This window comes from Centroberyx gerrardi, chromosome 8, assembly GCF_048128805.1.
Source record: "Centroberyx gerrardi isolate f3 chromosome 8, fCenGer3.hap1.cur.20231027, whole genome shotgun sequence".
Lineage (NCBI taxonomy): Eukaryota > Metazoa > Chordata > Actinopteri > Beryciformes > Berycidae > Centroberyx > Centroberyx gerrardi.
Genome location: NC_136004.1, coordinates 5,132,554 through 5,154,935, shown reverse-complemented (window position 1 = coordinate 5,154,935; position 22,382 = coordinate 5,132,554). Strand labels below are relative to the sequence as shown.

The 22,382-nt window shown below is 40.5% G+C and overlaps 1 protein-coding gene across 1 annotated transcript in view; it reads right to left on the bottom strand.

Moving 5' to 3' along the window:
• Positions 1-4,616: 4,616 nt before the first annotated feature.
• The window catches only part of abca2 (ATP-binding cassette, sub-family A (ABC1), member 2), an 83,571-nt gene continuing 65,805 nt past the window's right edge, over positions 4,617-22,382 (bottom strand). The window contains exons 29-50 of the mRNA XM_078285369.1: positions 21,760-21,978; positions 21,426-21,528; positions 20,507-20,832; positions 19,537-19,750; positions 19,085-19,190; positions 18,896-19,007; positions 18,650-18,710; positions 16,902-17,076; positions 16,033-16,148; positions 14,702-14,849; positions 13,023-13,146; positions 11,633-11,765; positions 10,675-10,795; positions 9,999-10,177; positions 9,423-9,564; positions 8,820-8,954; positions 8,618-8,721; positions 8,373-8,465; positions 8,142-8,244; positions 7,720-7,857; positions 7,247-7,456; positions 4,617-6,649 (exon numbers count right to left, since the gene is read on the bottom strand). Coding sequence (XP_078141495.1) covers positions 6,614-6,649; positions 7,247-7,456; positions 7,720-7,857; positions 8,142-8,244; positions 8,373-8,465; positions 8,618-8,721; positions 8,820-8,954; positions 9,423-9,564; positions 9,999-10,177; positions 10,675-10,795; positions 11,633-11,765; positions 13,023-13,146; positions 14,702-14,849; positions 16,033-16,148; positions 16,902-17,076; positions 18,650-18,710; positions 18,896-19,007; positions 19,085-19,190; positions 19,537-19,750; positions 20,507-20,832; positions 21,426-21,528; positions 21,760-21,978 — 3,098 coding nt within the window. The 3' untranslated portion in view covers positions 4,617-6,613. The remainder of the gene's footprint in view (positions 6,650-7,246; positions 7,457-7,719; positions 7,858-8,141; positions 8,245-8,372; positions 8,466-8,617; positions 8,722-8,819; positions 8,955-9,422; positions 9,565-9,998; positions 10,178-10,674; positions 10,796-11,632; positions 11,766-13,022; positions 13,147-14,701; positions 14,850-16,032; positions 16,149-16,901; positions 17,077-18,649; positions 18,711-18,895; positions 19,008-19,084; positions 19,191-19,536; positions 19,751-20,506; positions 20,833-21,425; positions 21,529-21,759; positions 21,979-22,382) is intronic.

The window sequence follows — 22,382 nt, the reverse complement described above, 5'->3', positions numbered from 1 at the left end:
AGTCAAGTCTCAAGTCTTCTTTTCATGCACCAAGTCTCAAGCAATTCAAATTGTGACTCAAGTCTGACTCGAGTCCAAGTCATGTGACTCGAGTACCCACCTATGTAAAGCACACATACATAAAGGCCTGTGTCAGGGACCAAACTCACGACCCTTAGGCTACGAGACGACCTTCAAGACCAATAGACTATCTTCACCCTGCTAATGCTCTAATGTGATAAATTCTTCCACTATTTCTTCTGCTGAAGTGACTCATAGTTCTCACTATCCACTGGTTTTATCTTTACTCTTTCTTACTATTATGTATTTGTGCTATATACATTACATTGTTACCATTACTGCTATATTAACTGAAGGTGTTATTGCTCGAGATGACAAATATTTGAAAGATTGAGGTTCTCTGATTGTTTATTGAGCTATAGTGGTGTAAGCTTGACCAATACACAACAGAAACAGTAGTTTATTGACATTTTTTCTCTTTTTTTTCAGTGGTGAGGAGTGGGCCCAATCCTGGCAGCCAAAGGATTCGCTCCAAATGAATGAAATGAAAAAAAAAATTGTAATTTGAACTTCATATTTGTCTTTGCATTCTTATGCTGCTTATAGTTTTTGTGGATTTGTTAATAAACGTTAAACATGACCGTCTTGCCATAAACAGAGGGCAGTAAGAGCTTAATGACAAGAATAAAGGACATCCAGGGCCTTATCTCACAAGTGAGTTAATATTGATCTAAACTGAACATGGTGGCAGCAACATGGTGGGTAAACTTCAAGAAAACAAAAGATATACTTAACTAACCTGTGACAATCAAATTGTAAGATGTTCATCAAGGCCTCTCGACCTCATCCTGCAAACACATGGACTTGATCTGTAAAGTGAAAGTGATCCTCAGGCTCACCGACTATCTACTGGGCCTGGAAACACACAATGCAATTCCATCCATATACCCCATCCATACACCCCACAGAACAATAACCTCTACCATGGCCTGCAAGTCATTATTTTTTATTTTTTATTTTTTTTAAATTTGCTTAACCATATGCTACGTTCAGGCCAAGCTTATGCTGTTTCATTTTGGCAGTATTTGTTGGGACTTACATTTGTATTTACATTTTTGGAGCAGAGTAATTAATCATTCGTTTTTTTATAACTCATTACATTGTTTATGTTAGATAGATGTCTTATATAGATAAATGCAAGAATCAAACTGTTGCAAAAATGCAAGAATCAAACTGTTAAAACGTACACGGACCCATCCGACGGGTTCTCCCAGACCACCACACATAGGATATTATCTTATAACTCAGACTCCGTAATAGCATCATATGTTTTAAAATGTTTTATTTTGCCTTCTACGCTTATTTTCTCTCATTCATTCATTCATTCATTCATTCATGGTTTCTAGTCATTCTCTCTTTCTTACAGACTAGGGAACTTCTACTGGAATCAAATTACAAAAATGTAATCTAGTGTATATATCATCCTACTACTACTAGGCCTACTACTACTGCTATTAATACTACTACTACTGCTACAACTACTAAAACTACTACTATTATTACTGCTACTTCTGTTACTGGTCAAGTCAAGTTTATTTGTATGTAATCACTGTTGCAGCATCAAAGATCTAGCCTGGTGGCACCATCCGTAGTCTGGTGCTAGTTTCACAAGGCTAAAAAACTGTCTGCCTGAAAACAATGGATGCATGTCATGAACTGGATATCATCAGTATCGGTTCTGGTGTCAGGGAGTGGTCTTTATTTTGCCTTTCATTCACATTTTAGGGTTGACAGCTTCAGATCTCCCCAAAATCACTTAACTGGATTTGGACTGATGTTTCTGAACTGAACTGATGTGAATTGAACTGGATTGAACTGAACTGTGGAGAAAAAGTGCTGTCCCTTTCCTATGAGTGGTGTGATCATAAGACATTTCTTCATTCAGCCTTGTGCATATTAGCTTTGTTAAAGTGACTCCCATTCAGAGAACTGCACTAGTCCTTTTGCTGTGTGCTTCTCTCCATGCATGCTCCATTAAAAAGAACGCTGAACGATGGCAAAATAGTCTTGATTTCAATTTTATCCATCAACTCAACTGAAATAAAAGAACTGATCTGGACTGTACTAGATTGAACTGAACTGAACTGGACTGATTTGAACTGAAGTGACATGAACCAAACCAGCTTATGGAGCCTATTGGATCTAAACTTAGAAAAAAGCCAATCCACTCTCTGGAGAAATGTGTCATTATCCACTGAGCACATTTTTTAGGTTTTTATGCCTCCGCGCCGGCGACAGCTGTGGCCGGAGGCATTATGTTTTCGGGTTGTCCGTACGTCCGTACGTCCATGCGTCCCATTCTTGTGAACGCGATACCTCAGGAACGCTTTGAGGGAATTTCTTCAAATTTGGCACAAACGTCCACTTGGAGTCAAGGATGAACTGATTAGATTTTGGTGGTCAAAGGTCAAAGGTCAAGGTCACTGTGACCTCACGTCCGTCCCACTCTCATGAACGCAATATCTCAGGAACGCCTTGAGGGAATTTCATTACATCTGGCACAAACGTCCACTTGGACTCAAGGATGAACTGATTAGAATTTGGTGGTCAAAGGTCAAAGGTCAAGGTCACTGTGACCTCACAAAAGACGTTTTTGGCCATAACTCAAGAATTCATATGCTAATTATGACAAAATTTAACACAAATGTCTAATAGGATAAAATGAAGTGATGACATTTTATATCCAAAAGTTCAAAGGTCAACTTCACTGTGACATCATAATGTTTTGCTTACCACTGTAACTGAGAAAACGATCTTGGGTCATTCTACAAAAACGGTGGAAGTGCTGTCACTTACTTTTGCAGACACCAAAATCCTTCAAATTGACCTAATAATCACATTAATTATATATGTTCAATAAATTTTACTGGACAACTATTTATGCTGTAGCCTAATTGTTTAGAAAAAGAGAGTTATGTTGGGATTACTGTGTTGACAGCTTTTATTTCGTTTCTTTGGAAAAATTAGACGTGATTTTTAAAAATATAGGCTATATTGTTAGAAAAAATGGTAACATATTTATTGAGCACAAACAGCCTGTCTTTCTATAGTTCAACCCTCCATCCGTTTTTTGCTATTTTTTGGTTCTCAGCTGCTTGATCTCAACTTGTAAATATGTCTCAGTGATCAGCGGCCAAATTGAACACACATGTATGTCTTTTAACATGTTCAGGTACATGACTGTACAGTTTTCTAATTTAATTTGCAAATAAAAAAATGACAAAACTGTATTGGCTGGCTAATTAGCTTTGCCAAGATGACAAGATCCAGGCAGACAAACAAACCATATGGCTTTAGCATACACTGATCCAGCGCAATCTAGATAACAACTAACAGCAACTAACATGATACATCTTATACGTATTAACATAGTATTTTGCGCAAACATCCGTTAAGAACGACCATTAGATCCTTAATAAAAATATTATTTTAGGGGAAGGTGCATTAACCCTTTGCTTGGATGTCCCTAACCAAATAGACTACAGCCTAACCTACACATAATTATTTATTTTATGGCAAGCGCAGCTTGTATTGTAAGATGTTTGGACATTGTCGGGCTTTTAGAAAAAAAAAAACCTGTTGAAAAGACTGATTCATAGACTAACAGCTTGTTGAGACTGCTCAGAACAGAGCACTGGCTACTACAGACTGATAGAAGATCTGCAGGAGCCTGTTGCACACACTGAAGAATCTGAGTCTCCTCAGGAAGAACAGTCTGCTCTGTCCCTTCCTGAAGAGGGCTTCAGTGTTGTGAGTCCAGTCCAGTTTTTTATTGATTTGGACCCCAAGATACTTGTATGAGTCCACCCTCTTCACTTCCTCTCCCTGGATGACAACCAGGACAGGGGGCCTCCTGTTCCTCTGGTAGTCCACCACAAGCTCATTGGTTTTGCTGATACTGAGCTTCAGGTGATTGTCGTTGCACCATGTGACGAAGCTCTCTATCAGTCCTCTGTACTCCTCTGTAAAAATAGTCTCTAAGTGAAGACAGCATGTTTCTCACTAGAAATTATTCACTGGAATCATACATGTCAATATAGTGATAACTTCCATTTCGCCAAAAAATACACTTAATACCTTTTATTAAATTCCTTCAAAGTCTTCACTACATATATTTTATGAGTCTGGACAGACATGGATGTAAACTGCAACTTGACTTGTTGGCGGTTATTTCTAGTTATTCTATGGAATGTGTCAATGTAGCTTTTTAACTGTCATGTCAAATTTTGATGTTAAAGTTATTAAGATCGTGAATTAGATCAGCCATGGCCTCAACATTTTCCTTGTTAATTTTTTTTTGTTTATTTATTTTTTTTCTTTATATTATCTTTCATACAAACTAATTTAAGATGTACTGATAAATATCTCATGTAAGCAGGCGCAAATTCCTAACAGCCACAATGCATGAATATAGATTCTAAGCATCAGTGTCAATTCGTCTATTCATATCTGGGTTATACCTTTTAAAAAGTATTGATCTTCTTTTGACAGCAAAGCACAATCACCCAATGCGAGGCACAGAGTTCAGAAACAACCGTTTAATCAGACACGGGCTCAAATGTTTAGTCAAAATGAGAATTAGATGATGCTTTACAGCAGAAAAATGTTTACAGACATTCATAAAATATATAGAAATTCATAATATATATAGAGCAAAATTAAATAATAATTTTGGAGGATTCTTTTTTAAATGATTGCACCTAACTCCAACAGTTGCTGGTGACATAAGCTACCTCTTTGTTATTTTATTCAATAATACATTTACTTATGTATTCGATTCTGTAATTAAATTGAAATGGCAGAGTTCCTGATCCTTTCTTTTCAACGTTGTACAAGGCTTTCATATCGGTGTATCACAGATAGATGGCAAAGAGATCAAGATCAAAACCATCCAAATGAAACCCATCAAAATAGTCTCTCCATTGAGGTTTCGGTTCACAGAAATCAGAGTGTTATGGTCATAATTACATCTGAGTCAAAGTTAATGTTTAGACTGCTTTTCAATTTCATATTCGCATGAATTCAAAAACAACGCAATTCCCTCCAGCTTTACATTCTAGGAAAATAAAGAAATTACAACAGTCAGTTTTCCTTGTTTAATGACAACCCCTTCAAGTAGGAAAAAAGTCCACGAAAAGTCCCACATAATCACCAAAATATGACCGAAATTAGCCGTGAAAGAAGTGGTGAAACAGTAATTATTTTTGACAGGAATTAAGACAAGGTTACAACTGAGTTATCACAAAACGTACACCTCATGAGAAAGACCAGTTGAAATCACATGCCGACGTACAGAGGCAGGAAAACATCTATGTCTGCCTTTCGTAAATGTGGATATTTTGCACGAGTACCCCAAATCCCGTGAGATTTTCCTGCAAATCATAAAACGTGTACTTCCCAAAGTTAAAACGACATATGATCTGAGAGTTCCCTTAAGTATCACAGTGATGGTAGTGCAGTTATTATTGAACATCCTGTAAGAGAGCACTGAACGTGACGAGAGCTGACTTCAGTTCTGTTATAATGTGGATTACCTTCACTGTAAAAGAAGCTAGTACACTGTGTCCGGCGTATAGAGGATCTTCTTGGCAGAATCCAGAACAATAATGATATGTAAAAAGCACAAAAAGAGAGCATTCAGTATAAAGAGCCATAGAGAGACGTAAAATGTACAGTGTCAAAATAAGTAGGCTTGATATAAGGGAGGCACCGATCCGGACAAATAATCATGCCATGTACATTCTCTCCAAAGCGGGAAAACCCCCGAGGCGGCTTCCCCCTGCGTCTGGTTTCGACGAATCTCAAAACTTGGCACTTCCCCAGGTGCACTTTCACCTCGCCGCGACCCCTCCGTTATTGCAAAACAAATCACACACATCAGTCCACAGGTGCTTCGATATTCCAAAATAAATCGTTCTTCTTCTTGCCACAGAAAAATATACTGTATCACGACACTGACGACTTTGATTCGACTTCGATTCATCACAGCATGCTCTCAAGGCAGGTCTAGTTTGGTAAAAAGGGCCGTTTCTGGTTGCAACCGGACCCCTTTGGCAGGGAGCGCGTTTGAACAAATTGAAAAAGTGACCCGTGGTGTCAAACACGTGATATCGGGACACGATATGTGAATTCACTGACATCATTGGTATCAACCTTATCAATTGGCCGTCTATGGATATACATTCTCGAAGAAAATAAATATGGGAACATTCCGGGACAACATCTCGCAAGCGTTCTCGCTGGCGGCAGCGTCTTTTCCCGCGCCGAGCCTCGGCTTCGGCTTCGCAGGTGGTCTCCTCTCGTCCGTCCGGATCTGGCTTTCTAATGGGACTTGAACCACCTCGGTCAACTTCCCGCGGCGAAGAATTTGAGGCTGAAATACTGAACTACTGGTCCTATAATCCACAGCACGGAGAGTTTTGGTCCTCTTCACGGGCTAAATGAACAGGTACATCTCCCCCTGGCTTCAGAGCTTTTACAAATGTTTTCTTTTTTTTTTGTTGTTTCCCTCTGTGCCAGTTCCTCGTCTGTCTGGTCTTTGAGTTTCTTCATTTCAACACAGAGTGTCCGTATTGAAAGAGAGCTGCACCTGCCACACAGAAAATATTATTTAAATAAGAATAGAGCAAATGTTGGGATATTAAACATGATGCAACCAACAATTTCAACACTAGAACGTGTTTAGTGTAGATGCGGATATGAGATTATTGACATTAGCAGATCTAATTTCATCACATTAACAGTTCTTCTCAAAGCCTATTCTCTCTGACTGACTGCTTTCAGTCAAACCAAATGTCTAATCTGGTATTAGACCCATATGTGGGTTTGCCAATACATCAGGCCGACATTGACCTTTTATTAAAAATTGAGCTCACCCTGCCTTATGGAGTTGCTAACCCACCTAAAAGAATTTCATTAGCCTGGCTTTCAATGGAGAGTTTTAGTGTCCTATGATGGTCAAAATGCTGTTTCAGAGGCTTTTCCAGCCTGACAAGAATGAAATTTGGGGGGAAATCCTGATTCCTTGGAATTTTTGGGCATGAAAATGGTAAAATTAAAAGATAAATATTGTCACAAAATATAAGCTATCAGCAGCTTCAATCCAAAAATATCAGGATCAGTATCCGTTAAAAACTCATGTCGGTCAAACCCTGACCTGATCCACCCACATTCCTTCTCTCCTCACCCTTTCCTCTTCAAAGCTGATGAGTCCTTCATCATCGTCGCTCTCCAGCTCCTCCGGCTCCTCGCTGACCAGAGCGTTGAGCTCGGTGTTGGCCGGCCGAGGCTTCAGCAGGCTCAGGATGCGCTGCAGGGGCGACTGGCCGCCACCAGGGGGCGATGTCTCCTGCTGCTCCAGGTTGTCGCTCTGCTTCTTGGCAAAGTTCACAAACACCTAGGAAGGAAAGAGAGGAAAAAGTAATAATATGTGTCCTGATCCTTAAAAACCAAGACAAAGCAGGTATTTCAGTTTTAAATCATTTTTGCAAGTACCAAGTTGAGAAAACAGAGTACATGCATGTGTAACATTTGAACATGCTATACAAGTAACACCAAGATAAACTATAATATGTACACCAAAGCAAAAAGGCAAATCAGGTGCATTTTACTTTGGTATTTGACTGTTGTTCTCTGCCAGTGTGCTAAATGATGACTTACATTGTCCAGAGTGGTCTGGCTGACAGAGTAGTCCTCGATGCCCAGCACCTCCACCACTTGCTCCATCTTACTGAAGACCTGGGCCAGGGAGATTCGCTCCGACTTCAGCTGGTACTGAACCTTGGTGTGGTGGCGCTCCTGGAAGAGAGCGATGAACTATGACTTAAGGGCATCTCGACAGTGGTTGTTGAGGGATAGTAGAGTGTTACGTTTTCACTTTCCCCACCCACATTTTCAAGGGATTTAAACCCTAACCCAAATACATTTTACACCATTTGGGAATGAATCCCTTCTCTTATCCCTTTAACTTTTAAATGATATTCCAGTTTAGTAGAACATTTGCACATGGTTCTCTGCAGTTTTACTTTACTAGTTTTTCTTTGGCAGTGGAGCAAACTAAGGAGCTAGATGGAGTAATCTACCTTTAGTACAGCCTCAGGGAAATTTCTGTTGAAGAATCGGACCACCTCCTTGACACTGGAGCTGGTCTTGGTCCTCACCGTGATCATGTAGCCGTCCCCAAACCTGAAAGACATAATTCGATTCAATAGTTTGCACATGAGATAGTTGAATGCATAACCTATACTGCTTAAAAATTTTGACTTGGCATTGTGGGACAGTCTGGACAAAATGTTGACTTTTAACCCTCTGACCTGTTCTTGAGGTGCTGGATGCTGCCCAGGCATTTAAATCTGCCATTAACCATGATGCCCAGTCTGGTGCACAAAGCCTCACACTCCTCCATACTGCAGAGGGGGACAAGAAAGAAAAACACAGTCTAATTTCATTCAAGTATGCTATAGTGGCATAAACACATGACAAGAAAAGCCAAAACAGTCCACACTGAAGATATTCCAGTGGGATAGTAAAGAATGTGATGAATGAGAGGTTGTCTCACCTGTGTGATGTCAGCACTACAGAGCGTCCGGTCTTGATGATGTCGAGGATTAAGTTCCAGAGGAATCTACGAGCCTTCGGATCCATACCAGTGGTGGGTTCATCCTGGAAACAGAAACATGAAACACATTCACTAGTTAACAACATTCAGTCAGTCTAGTAATGCCAACTCAGCATATAAAACATTTATTCAAGTTCCTTACCAGGAAAATGAGGGAAGGGTATCCAATCAGAGCTATGGCAGTGGAAAGTTTGCGTTTGTTCCCTCCACTGTAAGTGCCGGCAGGCTTGTCTGCGTACTTGGACAACTCCAGTTTCTCTAGTGCCCACTGGACCACCTTGGGAGGAGCAGAGGGTAATGTCAATCTGTGATGGAGGTTCACCTTTAAAGCTGCACTAGGCAATTTCGCACGTTGGCGGCCCCAAGTGGCAGCGAGAGGTAACTGTTTGAATTTTGAGGATTTCAGTAAACTGCCTGGTGGGGTGGAGGTGGTGAAGAGGTTCAGCCATCGTTGGTGAGTCCAGGGTTAGGGTTAGCGCTCACGTGCTGCTGATTAGAGACACTTCTGGATTTCACTCTAACGTTTTGATACATCACTTCCTGGGTGGAGAAGATTCCCACCAGTGACCGTATGGGACATCAGAATTTAATTTGTGCAAATAGATTTCAATTAGTGGGGATGGGACGCTCTGTTACAGCCCCACTTTGTTGATTTAGGATGAGATGAGTGTATCTTAACTAGAGCAGCTTTAAAACAAGTTCAGCTTGCAGTGTGTGTGTGTGTGTGTGTGTGTGTCTGTTCTACCCTCTCCTGGTCCTTCCAAGGAATGCCGCGGAGGCGAGTGTAAAGCTCTAGGTGTTCCCTGGCCGTCAGATCTTCAAACAGAGCATCAAACTGTGGACAGTAGCCGATACTCTGCTGTACACGCAACAGATCCTTCAGGATACTACACACACACACACACACACACACACACACACACAAGAAGCAAAGTTATTGATTTCGTACCTGGCCTTGGTAGGTATCTGGTTTGACACTATAGAGTGCTTCACACTGTTTAACCATTTTGTAAAATTTGTCCAAAATGACCAGACACACCACTGCACACCACACATCATACAAGTGTAGCATAACATAATATGTGGAATACATAATAATAATACATAATAATACATATGCTGCTTTCTTGCATTCTGCTTGGACATTCAGTGTATTCTCTGCATATGAGTTTGTGCATATTTTTGGACACATTTCAGTATCAGGGTATCTACAATCACTCAGCATAGTGTATGCAAAAGTGTTAGCTTGGAAGACCAGAAGTTGACCTGGACAATCTCCCCAAACTTTAAGGTTAAAGGGCCTGTCTTTCCGGTATCTTACCTGTTTCCACTTATGAAGGCCTCCCCTCCTGTGGTGCACTCGTCCCCGGTCAGCATTTTAAAGGTGGTGGTCTTCCCGGCTCCGTTCACCCCCAGCAACCCAAAGCATTCGCCAGGACGAACACCCAGACACAACCTGTCCACGGCCAGGATACGACCCATCTTCCTGGATTTGTAGACCTGAGGCAAAAGGCAAAGAACGCATTCACATGAACGATTCACATATTTTTCAGATTTTGTTGCAACAAGTTAACACTATTTAACATGCAAAGAAATGAAGAGCGTCATTCCAAAATGCGATATATCAACCATTAGAGAAAAAAACCTGACGCTTAGCCTCATATAATAATTGTTGACATGAAAGTCAAACTCAATCTAGAGTTTATCCACACACAGTACAACATTGATGGGTTTGTTTCAGCTTGATCTCGTGGTCGTAACTGCACAATCAATATTTCATTTCAACAGGCCGTTTAAGTGCAATTTCTTCTAGTGTTTACAGTGAGATAATCGGACAACCCGTTCAAAAATGATTGACGTTTGAGTAAAACGTGCATTTTCACGCTAATTGCCGTGAAAGCTGTCTGAACTTTGAAAATAAAATTGAAGCCTCGATTGATTTGCAAACTGCTGCAGTCAATATTGTGATTTTGATATTTTTAATTAATTGTGCCGACCTTTGTGAGGTTGTCGATCTTCAGCATGTCGTTGTCGGCGTCTCCTCGCAGCACTCTTCGCCTCTCACAGGCAACGTCTACATCATCATCCTCTATGGGCTGGCAGCTGACTGGCACTCTCCTGGATCAACACACACACACACACAAAAGCATGTCTACTGGGGCACTCTAACTTATTTCTATAACCGTACATTGTTCTACTCTACTTTTTTAATGTGCTATGTAAACAGGGAGCACTTGGCAATGAAAGCTTGTTCTTCAAGGAAAAATCCACCCTTAGATACTCTTACACTGTTATATATCATCAATATTTTCTGATAAGGTGTAGGTGGTGTAATTTACTTTTTTGGTGTACACACTTTCCCTCAACTTGCCTTGTCTACTTCTACTTCAGTAAGTGATTTCCTACATTTCCCAGAATGCCTTTCAACAACCCCCAGAGAACTCACCTGGACTTGTTGCATCCAGCTGTGGGTTTTAAGTAGAGAGAGCAATAGCAATAGCAATAGCGATAGCGATAGTAACAGCAGTTGTTTACCGTTATTTAGATAGTAGAACAATCTTTTATCAAACTTCATTGTAGCTGCTGGAAATATCTTAATGTGACATCACGTTGTCTACATTTGGCCAGTTATCCACGGGAATAAGAAATACAACATACCAAAAATGAGCCCAGAAATCCAAGTTACATCGCCAATAGCTGTTTTTTTTTTTACAGTGTTTTACAGGGTGGATTTTCCTTTTATGTGTCTATCAATAGAGGCCGAATAAATGAATGAACATTTTGACACATGCCCGCGCACACACACACTACAGCAGTGAGGTTATGGAAAGAGCGTGAGCATGTGGTGTGCAAAAACATACGCACTCACACCAGCCACACAAGTTGAACACACACACACACACACACACACACACACACACACACACACACACACTAACATGCTAACAGACTCACGGAGGTTTCCTGAGAAAGTTATACTGGCACAGGATGGTGATGAGGAAGCCGACAAAGCCCTCGATTGTCATGGCAACGAGTCCTCGAGTCACGATGTCCCACTCAAACGGAGACTTCATCTTGTCAAACTGGCCTGAAAACACAGATTCAGTATGTTTAACAAGAGTCCCTCAACTGAAAACCCGACAGGGAGGACCTGCAGGGGGACTGCACTGAAAACCAGCGCTGGGTGACATCACACAAACACACACACATTCATTTCCAAGTTAATTTCCAAAATGCTGAAGCATTCTATAATTGTGTTTATACTTCATGCATTCATACATTATCATCAAGATGTGTTTTTAATGCTTATTAATGTATGCCATCATAAACCTTGTTTTTCAGCTGTCCAATTTTGTCAACTGCAACCTTCTCATTTTCCAAAAAAAACACAATTATTTTCCTTGAATGATTATGAGATAATTATAATAGTCATTTATTGAAAAGATACTACACATTAGGCGTCAAAAATCTCAGTTTGTGTTTTTCCATGAAATCATTGTTAGTGATTGACAAAATCCCTCTCGACAAGAAATGGTTTGTCCCAGAATTATTTGATCTGCACCACAAGATGTCACTTCCTCAGAACAAATTTTAAAGACTGTGATGTATGCCCTTGCTTTACTTTCTGAATATTTCAGTCAACACTGTTAGGTCAATGTCAATAATAAAAATGTTAAATTTCATTCAATAATTATGTATATAACACTTATAAAAATTTTATTTGAAATGATGCATATAACCATGTGATATCTGGTTTATGCCTCTATTTTGAGTATAGCCCCAAAATATATATATATATTAAAAGAAATTCAAATAAATATCTCTAATCATCATGCGTTGAGCCTGGCAAGTAGTGCATGTATTAACTTCTAGACATTTACTTTTTTACACTCATTTACAAACACCAAATATGTCTATAAAAAAACTATATCTGAAGTTCAATATCTCTAAAATATAGAAGATCCAGTGTTGCCATTTTCCTAACCAGGACCAGGACCCCCATTTGATCAGATTTAGTCACAGGGACCAACATGGGAAGATTTTAGTTATTGATTTATTTAGTATTGAATTGTAGAACTGTCTACAATGTACATGGGGAGATAACAGTGGTGAGAGTGAAACCTATTAAACTATTCCTCATTTTGCTGGTCCCTCAAGGACCCTGTCGAGGACCTCTGAAAGTTGTAAACCAAGGATTCAAAGTTTTCGTTTTATCGGTTTGTTTGTAAGAGCAGGTGTCACCTCTGTTCAGACTTTGTAGCGAACATCTTCAATTCACTCCATAACCAAAAGACATTTTGCTCTCATATGTTATGCTTGCGATAGATTGGGGATATGAGCGTACCTATTTTGGCGTAGTATTCGTTGATGTACTCATTGTAGGCCATCTCCATCAGGCCGTGGCCGAGGTTGTAGTTGGGGAAGATGAGGAAACAGGACTTCAAGTAGCTGTTGACTCTTTTCAGATCCTGGAGGAGAAACAGAGGGAGTGAAGGAATAAATACAGAAACACCCATAGGCTAAATCTGATACTGCTGCAATACAGAACCAACTTGTTCTATTCCACAATGCTATATATCCATTTTGGAGGGGGAAAAAACATCTTTACCTTAACTTAATTCATGATCTCCAAAATATAGAGGATCTGTGAAAGCATTCCCATTTTGTCCTAATGGGTAGGCTATTGTTACCTATCATTTTATAAGTGCCATCATTTGTATTATTTTGCTTTTATGCCATGTCTTTTATCATACTTTTTTACTATATAGTACATATACTACTATATATAATATGTTTTACTATACTGTTTTTATCCCTTATTCTTATCCTTTTATCTTATGGTGTTTTAATTCATTTTATGAGCATGATGTTTGCTTTATTTGATTGTTAAAGCACTTTGTAAACTCTAAGAAGTGCTATATCAATAAAGATGACTATTATAGTAGTAGTGGTAGTCGGTGTCACTTTTTTCAAATGATTGATATCTCATTTTGGAACCAGACTCTTCAATAATGGTGAAGGAGCAATGTAAAATGACTAATATTCAGTTTAGTTTTACAAAACTCTATTACAGCTGCAGCCATGGATAAAGCAGCCAAGTGTCCTTGAGCAACATACTGAACTCCCACGTGTTGATTCATTGAAAGTTGCTCTGTATAAGTCTACTAAATGGGTAAAATGTAAAAATGTAATAACTTGTCATCAAACATCAAGTGAATTTAATAGAGGCTTTGCAAGTGGGTCACAAATCTCCTAGCAATCACAGCTGGCACCATCATGGAGCTCCAGTGGAGAATTAGCTGTGCTCAAATAATATCTCAATATAAAACAACTGGGAAAGAAAAAGAGAAATACCTGAAAAACATGTGGGTAGGTCAATTCAGCAGCAACATAAAAGTGAAAAGTGAATAGTGTTATAACGGAGATTTGTTTCCAAATGTAGGTTACCGTGACAGAGTAAACTGTCTTGTCTTTAGTCCTAGTCTCTACTCCAAAACACTCTTGAGCTGTAGCTTGAGAAGAGTCAGCTCAGTTAACCTGAACAAACTGTTAGCTAGCTAACCTGCCACGAAGCTAATTTAGCAAAGCAACCAATGCAACTACAAACCACTACTAACACAAGCTTCTAATAGATATGTTAGCTAGTGTGTAAATCACCTGTTAACAACAAGACAGTGATGGTTAGCTGACTAGATACTATGGTTAGCTAGCTAACATGAAGCTAAACACAAAATCGATTATACGCATCAGTGGCAGAATGATCGGTTCCTGGTCAAAAACAGCACCGATATCAACCATATCTATTCAGTTCTGTTGAGACGGCCAAGTTTTACGTTTAGAAACACAATCAGCTGTTCACAGCCACTGTTGCCCAAGAGCTGAGGACCTCCAATATGGCCGCCAGAAGATGTGTTACGTCATCTGAAAGCCCTCTATAGCAACTTCTTAGGAGTAAGCCAGCCCTCAGAAGATGGCAAGCTGCTTTGTCCCTTGGGCAAAATCAAAGGCGAGAGTCAAACTGACCTTGTCATGCTCAAAGAGCTGGAGAAGGAAGGTCGCCACCGTGGCAGTGATGCCTATGAAGAGGTTGATGACAATGAGGAACACATAGGCAGTACTGGGAACCTCGAACCAGAAGGACGCAGGGTACATGATGGGAGTGATGGACCACCTGGAAGGAGTCAAATAAGGTCAAACTTTACCGGAATAGCACATTTCATACACAAGGAAACTCAATGCACTTTACATACAAAACAGTGGAAGCAAACCACACACAAAAGGTATTAAACTATGTCATGTGGAGAAAACATACATATACACATATCAAATGGAGAAAATATACACATTAGGACTTACTGTCAAGGACCTCATGATATGAGGATAGGATTGCATACTTCACACAGTACTTGAATTACTGTATATACAGTATATATTTAACTGAAATTTCCATTGATAGTGATTTAGTATTTTAATACATGATTATGTGATTTGTTGATATGGATTAGGGGACCTTAAGTATTCACACTAGATGATTTTTAAAAGCATTAAGCATGAACAAAATAACTGCTGATGTTGAGCAGTTGGTATTGCTTATCAGTTTACAGTATATAGGTGAAGATACCATGATAGGCCATTTCAATTTACATTCAAATATTCATTAGATTTCTGTGAAATCCGGATTGGAGACAGGCGATTATGAATTATGCATTAGTGATCATAACTGTAATCAAGGGCACAGCCAGCGCCTCTGCCTTTTTTTCTAGGTCACACGAGCGGGGAGAGATATTTTTCAGCTTATTCATCGTTAATTACCATATAAATGAGGACATGGGCTGTAATGACACCACAAGGGGGAGCGTGGCCTGCGGTGGCGTCAAATTCACACCAATCTGATGACTTTTGACCATTTTCCTCTTGAGAAATTTCAAGGGGGAAGTCCAAAGAATGCCTTCTATCTCTCTCTTTAGCTCAACCATATTAAACAGGTTACTGTGGCATGAAAACATTGAACTCCTTTCACTTTTGGTTTTCACCGTCTGCGCAAATTCAAACTCCAACAGCAAAAAACAACTATCGGTATCATCATTTCTTTCCACTGTATTAGAAGTAATGTACTATTGCCCAGTCAAAGAAGAAGGAGGAATATTCTGTTGATTGTTTTATTCATGGCAACTGGAAGACTCAATCACATCAAAGGTCAATGTAAACACCTTAACCTGAATAAGGCCTTAACAAGAATATGGCCAATAACCAGGTTACTCTGTGCATGAAAACATAGCCATTGCGAGCTGTTCTGGATAAGAGCATCCGCTAAATGGCTAAAATGTAAAATGCAAAAACATAAGATCACTCACCCGTAGAGGAGGAAGAGGGAGAGGACGGCGGGGAAGTTGGTGGGGGAGGTGTAGGCCGGCAGGTCGAACACGAATAGAATAAGGACACAACACGTGGCGGGTACCAGGTAGTTCAGCTGGGGAGAGACCAGAGGAGAGCGAACGGTTGGATTTGGAGAAACACTGAATTTTACTCATTATATCCCTTTTCCCCTTCAAAAATCGGATAACTCAATTGCCTCGCCTGTGAGCTTCTATGTAAATGATTAGAGAAATACTACGAAACCAAACCCCTTCATTTTATCCCTGAAATGTCCTTAATTACATAAACATAAATTATCCATTAAAAATAACAGCTTTAATAAAGTAAGGTTAGTATCATGGGTTTTTAAGGGATTTATTCATGGGTTGATTCATAGAGACACTAGTAATTAAGGGATTTTTCATGCCTTTTGTGCATGTTTACAGGGTTATTAAGTAGAAATTAATGGAAAAGTTCCTGTCTCCCTGAATTTTACATTAAATTATAAAGTAATGAGTCAAAGATTAAGGGGTGTTTAAGGTGGTTTTGATGGGGTCTCCTCCATTAATAACTCCCATAGCTCCTTTTAAAGGGATTTTGCATGAATTAAGGGGTGAATTAATGTAAATGTAAGGTTATTTTAAGGGATTACTGGTTCGTAGAGAGTGGTGATATCATCTAAGCTACCTCGATCAATCAAAAATGAATTAGTGGATGGTGGTGGGAAATGGGTTTTGGATAATTCAACTACAATCTGATATTTAGAGGGGATGACAAGAAAACTGCCATCTTCCACTAATGAATGAGCCTGTATTCTCTCTCACACACACTCACACACTGCCCCACATATCCACACGTCCTCCCTCACCATGTCCCATATGTAGTTAGCCAGCCAGTAGATAACAGGGTCACAGCCGCTGACAAACTGCAGATGTTTGGCCTTGGTGGATTTCTCTGCAACCAGGAAAACCACAAAGCTGGCTGGCACAAAGGACATGGCCACAATGATGAAGATGGCAATGACCACATCTGTTCCCTGGAGCCTGGAGAAGAGAAGAGAAGAGAAGAGAAGAGAAGAGAAGAGAAGAGAAGAGAAGAGAAGAGAAGAGAAGAGAAGAGAAGAGAAGAGAAAGAGATAGTGCTAATTAAAGAACAGACTTGATTCTCACACTTCTTAAATGCTGTAAACCGTGATGTAATTTGATAGGGTTCAGCTATAGAGGAGTGATGTAGTTTGATAATGTTCAGTATAGAGGAGTGATGTAGTTTGATAGTGTACAGCTATAGAGGAGTGATGATAGTGTGCAGCTATAGAGGAGTGATGTAGTTTGATAGTGTACAGCTATAGAGGAGTGATGATAGTGTACAGCTATAGAGGAGTGATGTAGTTTGATAGTGTACAGCTATAGAGGAGTGATGATAGTGTACAGCTATAGAGGAGTGATGTAGTTTGATAGTGTACAGCTATAGAGGAGTGATGATAGTGTACAGCTATAGAGGAGTGATGTAGTTTGATAGTGTACAGCTATAGAGAAGTGATGATAGTGTACAGCTATAGAGGAGTGATGTAGTTTGATAGTGTACAGCTATAGAGGAGTGATGTAGTTTGATAGTGTACAGGTATAGAGGAGTGATGATAGTGTACAGCTATAGAGGAGTGATGTAGTTTGATAGTGTACAGCTATAGAGGAGTGATGTAGTTTGATAGTGTTCAGTATAGAGGAGTGATGTAGTTTGATAGTGTACAGCTATAGAGGAGTGATGATAGTGTGCAGCTATAGAGGAGTGATGTAGTTTGATAGTGTACAGCTATAGAGGAGTGATGATAGTGTACAGCTATAGAGGAGTGATGTAGTTTGATAGTGTACAGCTATAGAGGAGTGATGATAGTGTACAGCTATAGAGGAGTGATGTAGTTTGATAGTGTACAGCTATAGAGGAGTGATGATAGTGTACAGCTATAGAGGAGTGATGTAGTTTGATAGTGTACAGCTATAGAGAAGTGATGATAGTGTACAGCTATAGAGGAGTGATGTAGTTTGATAGTGTACAGCTATAGAGGAGTGATGATAGTGTACAGCTATAGAGGAGTGATGTAGTTTGATAGTGTACAGCTATAGAGAAGTGATGATAGTGTACAGCTATAGAGGAGTGATGTAGTTTGATAGTGTACAGCTATAGAGGAGTGATGTAGTTTGATAGTGTACAGCTATAGAGGAGTGATGTAGTTTGATAGTGTACAGCTATAGAGGAGTGATGATAGTGTACAGCTATAGAGGAGTGATGTAGTTTGATAGTGTACAGCTATAGAGGAGTGATGTAGTTTGATAGTGTACAGCTATAGAGGAGTGATGTAGTTTGATAGTGTACAGCTATAGAGGAGTGATGTAATTTGATAGTGTACAGGTATAGAGGAGTGATGATAGTGTACAGCTATAGAGGAGTGATGTAATTTGATAGTGTACAGGTATAGAGGAGTGAAGTGTTTCCACCCTGACTAACTGAGCTGAATTTTGCCTCATGATGACCTTGATGCCATAGCAATAGTGCCGAGGTGAAAACTACCAGACAAGAAAAAGAGACTAAAGATACAGTAAATGGTGCTGAGCAACTTACAAGTAGTCCAAAGAGAGGCTGGCGCTGGTCCGATTCATTGGGTGGTTTGTCAGTGTAATCCCTGCAAAACACACACACACACACACACACCTTAGTTTATCTACATGGTAATCATCAAACCAAAAACGCTCCAAAAAACCAAGCAACGATTGTTTACAACTTGTATTAAGTTGTTATTCCGATGGGAAAAGAATCATCTGTGTTATTCACAGAAATCACCAGCCATGATGTATCTTATATCATTACCGTATGCAGCAGGGTTGCCCTTGGATGCGGGCAGGTTGGCACGAAGGATGGCGTTGTTGAGGACATTGAGATAGGTTGGCATGCTGTGGTAGCCTTTGTTGTTGTACAGCACCTGGACACAAGGGGAAGTTCTGTCAGCGGTCGTTCATATTTGTGTAATCCTAGTCCATTTCAGACTGATTGTCTTACCTGAGCTGATCTGCGAACTGCTATCTTGCGACCCATGGGAGGTGTCTTCCTCCCAAAGGATGCTGGGATTGATTTCTGGATGTTCCCCACTGTTATACCGCCATACCTATTGACAAGAATGACAATCATCTCTACCTATAAATAAGACAATAATTAATTCATGTAATAAGAACTAAGTAGATGCCAACCTGGGAACAACAGTGCAGCGTGCGCTCATGTTATGAATTTCAGATCTTTGTTTCAAATGAAGGGTTTCATTCCAAAATATGATACTGCTTTTTAGTAAAGTTGCTCAATAGTCAGCACTGTACGTGAGGTTCTGTTGTCCTTCCTCCTTGTACCATACTGTATGTGCCAGTATGAAATGTGAAACTCTCCAAGTTGTCAAAGTGTCTCTGCACCAATGTCACCGAGACAAGTGGTGCTTAGTAATTAAAGTGATACGGTCCTACCTGTGCAGGCGCAGTCTGTCTGATGTGAAGAGGAGATACTCAGAGACATTACGGCCCGTGATGTCCACCAGGATGTCCCCCGTCACTACCTTCATGAGGGGGGGGCGTCCGCCCACCCCGCTGGGGCAGGAGAAGCCCGTCCCCTGCATGGAGCAGGTACAGCGCACTGGCTCGTGGATGGACAGGGGGAGGGTTGGAGGAGATGTCACCGGCTCTGACCGAAGATAGAGGAGGTGCGAGGAGTTATAGTTGCCTCTGACTCAAAATGAACAACATTATTTGTAGACTTGACAAAATACAAGATTGCAGTGTGATTGCATGTGGTTTTATGCAGGCCTGGCTCAAATAGTAGCTGCAAATAATTCTAACAATTCATGCATTGTCTGGGAAGTTTACTAATCAAAGAAAACTCTACTAAATAGAGCTTCAAATACTTTCCTGTGATTGTGTACTCGTTACACTCAATATCCTATGTGTCCTATGTGGCACCCAGAAGTTGGCACTATTTTTACGACTCGAATCAAACGCAAAGTCTTGACATCCTCCTCTATTGTGAGCTGGTCAACCATTCAAATCTGAACAGAGACCGGCAACAGCTTTTGAGAGGAGGAACAAATACAAGAAGTGTGGATAGAAAAATGTTCCACCTCCATGTTTGGTGTGGTTGTGTGTTGTAGTAGTGCAAGAGTTCCTGTTTTCATGGGATTTGGGAATTGGGTGGCACTAGAACTGGGGTAGTGTGTGTTCCCCAAATCCAAGGAGTCGTCAAGTATGTGTTCCCCAAATCCAAGGAGTCGTCAAGTGTGTGTTGCCCAAATCCAATTGATCGTCAAGTGTGTGTTCCCAAAATCCAAGTGGTCGTCAAGCGCTTGTTCCCCAAATCCCCTAAGAAAATTAATTATTTGACCCAGGTCTGCTCATATCATATTTGGTGGTATTAGTGGTGACATTTGCTATCAGATGGACTTACCATGGACGGTGGTAGGAGGGGCGGCGGTGTAGTTCCACAGTCCGTCCTCGAAGCGAGGGTCCGGGTCGTCCGAGGGGGCCGGCGAGGGAGGAGGGGGTACAAAGTTGGAGAGGGGAACCCCCTGGGTGAAGGAGTCCAGACACATGGAGTCAAAGTATCGGGCAGCCAGGGTCTTGGAGTTGTTGGCGCTGGGGTTGAGGGTCTGGGCCAGCTGGTCCAGGGTGCTGTTGAAGGGCGTTTTGAGCACGCAGGTAGCGCCGACGCCCGAGGGAAGACGAAGGGTGTTGATGATTTTCTGAGGGCTGGCGTCTGGGGACAGCTTACACCTGAGAGGGGATTAACATTAAGACATTTAACATTTAGCATTCAGTTAAAGTCCAAATGTTTTTTCTTTTTTGGAATGCAGCTCCTCACATATTTAATCTTTTTTATAATAGAAGTTGTACACTTGTAAACTTGGCCAGAAGTTGTAAATAACACTGATAATACATGTTTTACTGTGTAGAACATGTTTTATAGAAGTATATATATGAGTATTTTGTATTGATATAGAATGTGCGTGTTTACAAGTGGGGATGTACGGCATGTAGATAAACCATGTATTGGTCATATGTCCCTTCTCCATCCTTTTCAATGCAGCACTGTAGTTGGTGTTCCTGAAACCAGTCTATCTGAAGACATCATGTCTTTTTTCCCCTGGGGATCGCCCCCCAAACCCCCATGACTAAACAGTGTAGTGAAGATTTTTGTACCTTACAGATATTATTTCCCTCTTATAGCCTGCACTGTGATCCCTCAATTTGTACTGTAATACTACTGTGAATATACCCAATAAAACAAAAAGAAGTTGTAAACTGAATGGAGAAAATATTGTGAAATGGTAGCGGTCAAAAACAAATGCTCTTTCTGGGTATCTGACCTGTACTGGGGTCTGTCTTCATTGGCGTAGGGGATGAAGTTGCCTCTAGGTTGGGTGTAGTTATGGTACTGAGACGGGGACAAGATCAGGGGCGGCAAGTCTCCTGCAAGACAGAAGAAACAGGTTGTCCATCTACCAGTGCCGGCTTTTTGCATGTGTTATTTTCAATGCAAAGTACCATATGCATCAGTATCTTCCTAACAATGCTGAGAGCTTAGCATGGTTTTAGTGTGGTTCACCAAGTGGCAATAGAGAGTAGTAAAACAGACATTCAAATATGAAAATGTTGTGGATTATTACTATAAAGGGCATAATAAGTAATCTATCGTTTCACCAATCTCAGGGACAGACAGAGCCACGGTCATGGCCACGCAGACAAAGAAGGCAGGTAGCAGGATCTGAGAGAAGAGGCCCTTGGTGTTCCTCTTGGCACAGTGGAACCGCTTGACGATGAGGCCGTGGAACTGGCGAAGCTTTAACCACCAACCTTCCAGCTTGAAGCTGCCCTGCCCCTCCAGGACCTCCGGCTCTGGGGAGGAGGGGTTCTCTGCATCTCCTGGAGGTGAAAGACGTCAGATGTGGAAAAACAGGAATACTGAATTGGATGTAATTGATAAGTTGAATAGTTGTTACAATGCATGTCTGCACGTCTAGACGTCAAGTCTGTACATACAGTATGTATGGCATTCTGCACATTTCGCTCATTGCTAATCTGTTATATAGTACATATATCATCATTTTTACATTTATTTTCATGCTGTATATATTTCATATTTTTGTATTTTTCATATTGCACATATTCTCCATTAATTTCTTTTGTCCCAGTATGCTCTCCCGATGTTGTTTTGCACACCTTGCATACATGCTGTTAATTCATACATTTCATACACTTCATTCATCTAGTCATATTTAATTATTCTGGTGTCTATTCTGGTGTTGTAATTTTCAGATGCGTTC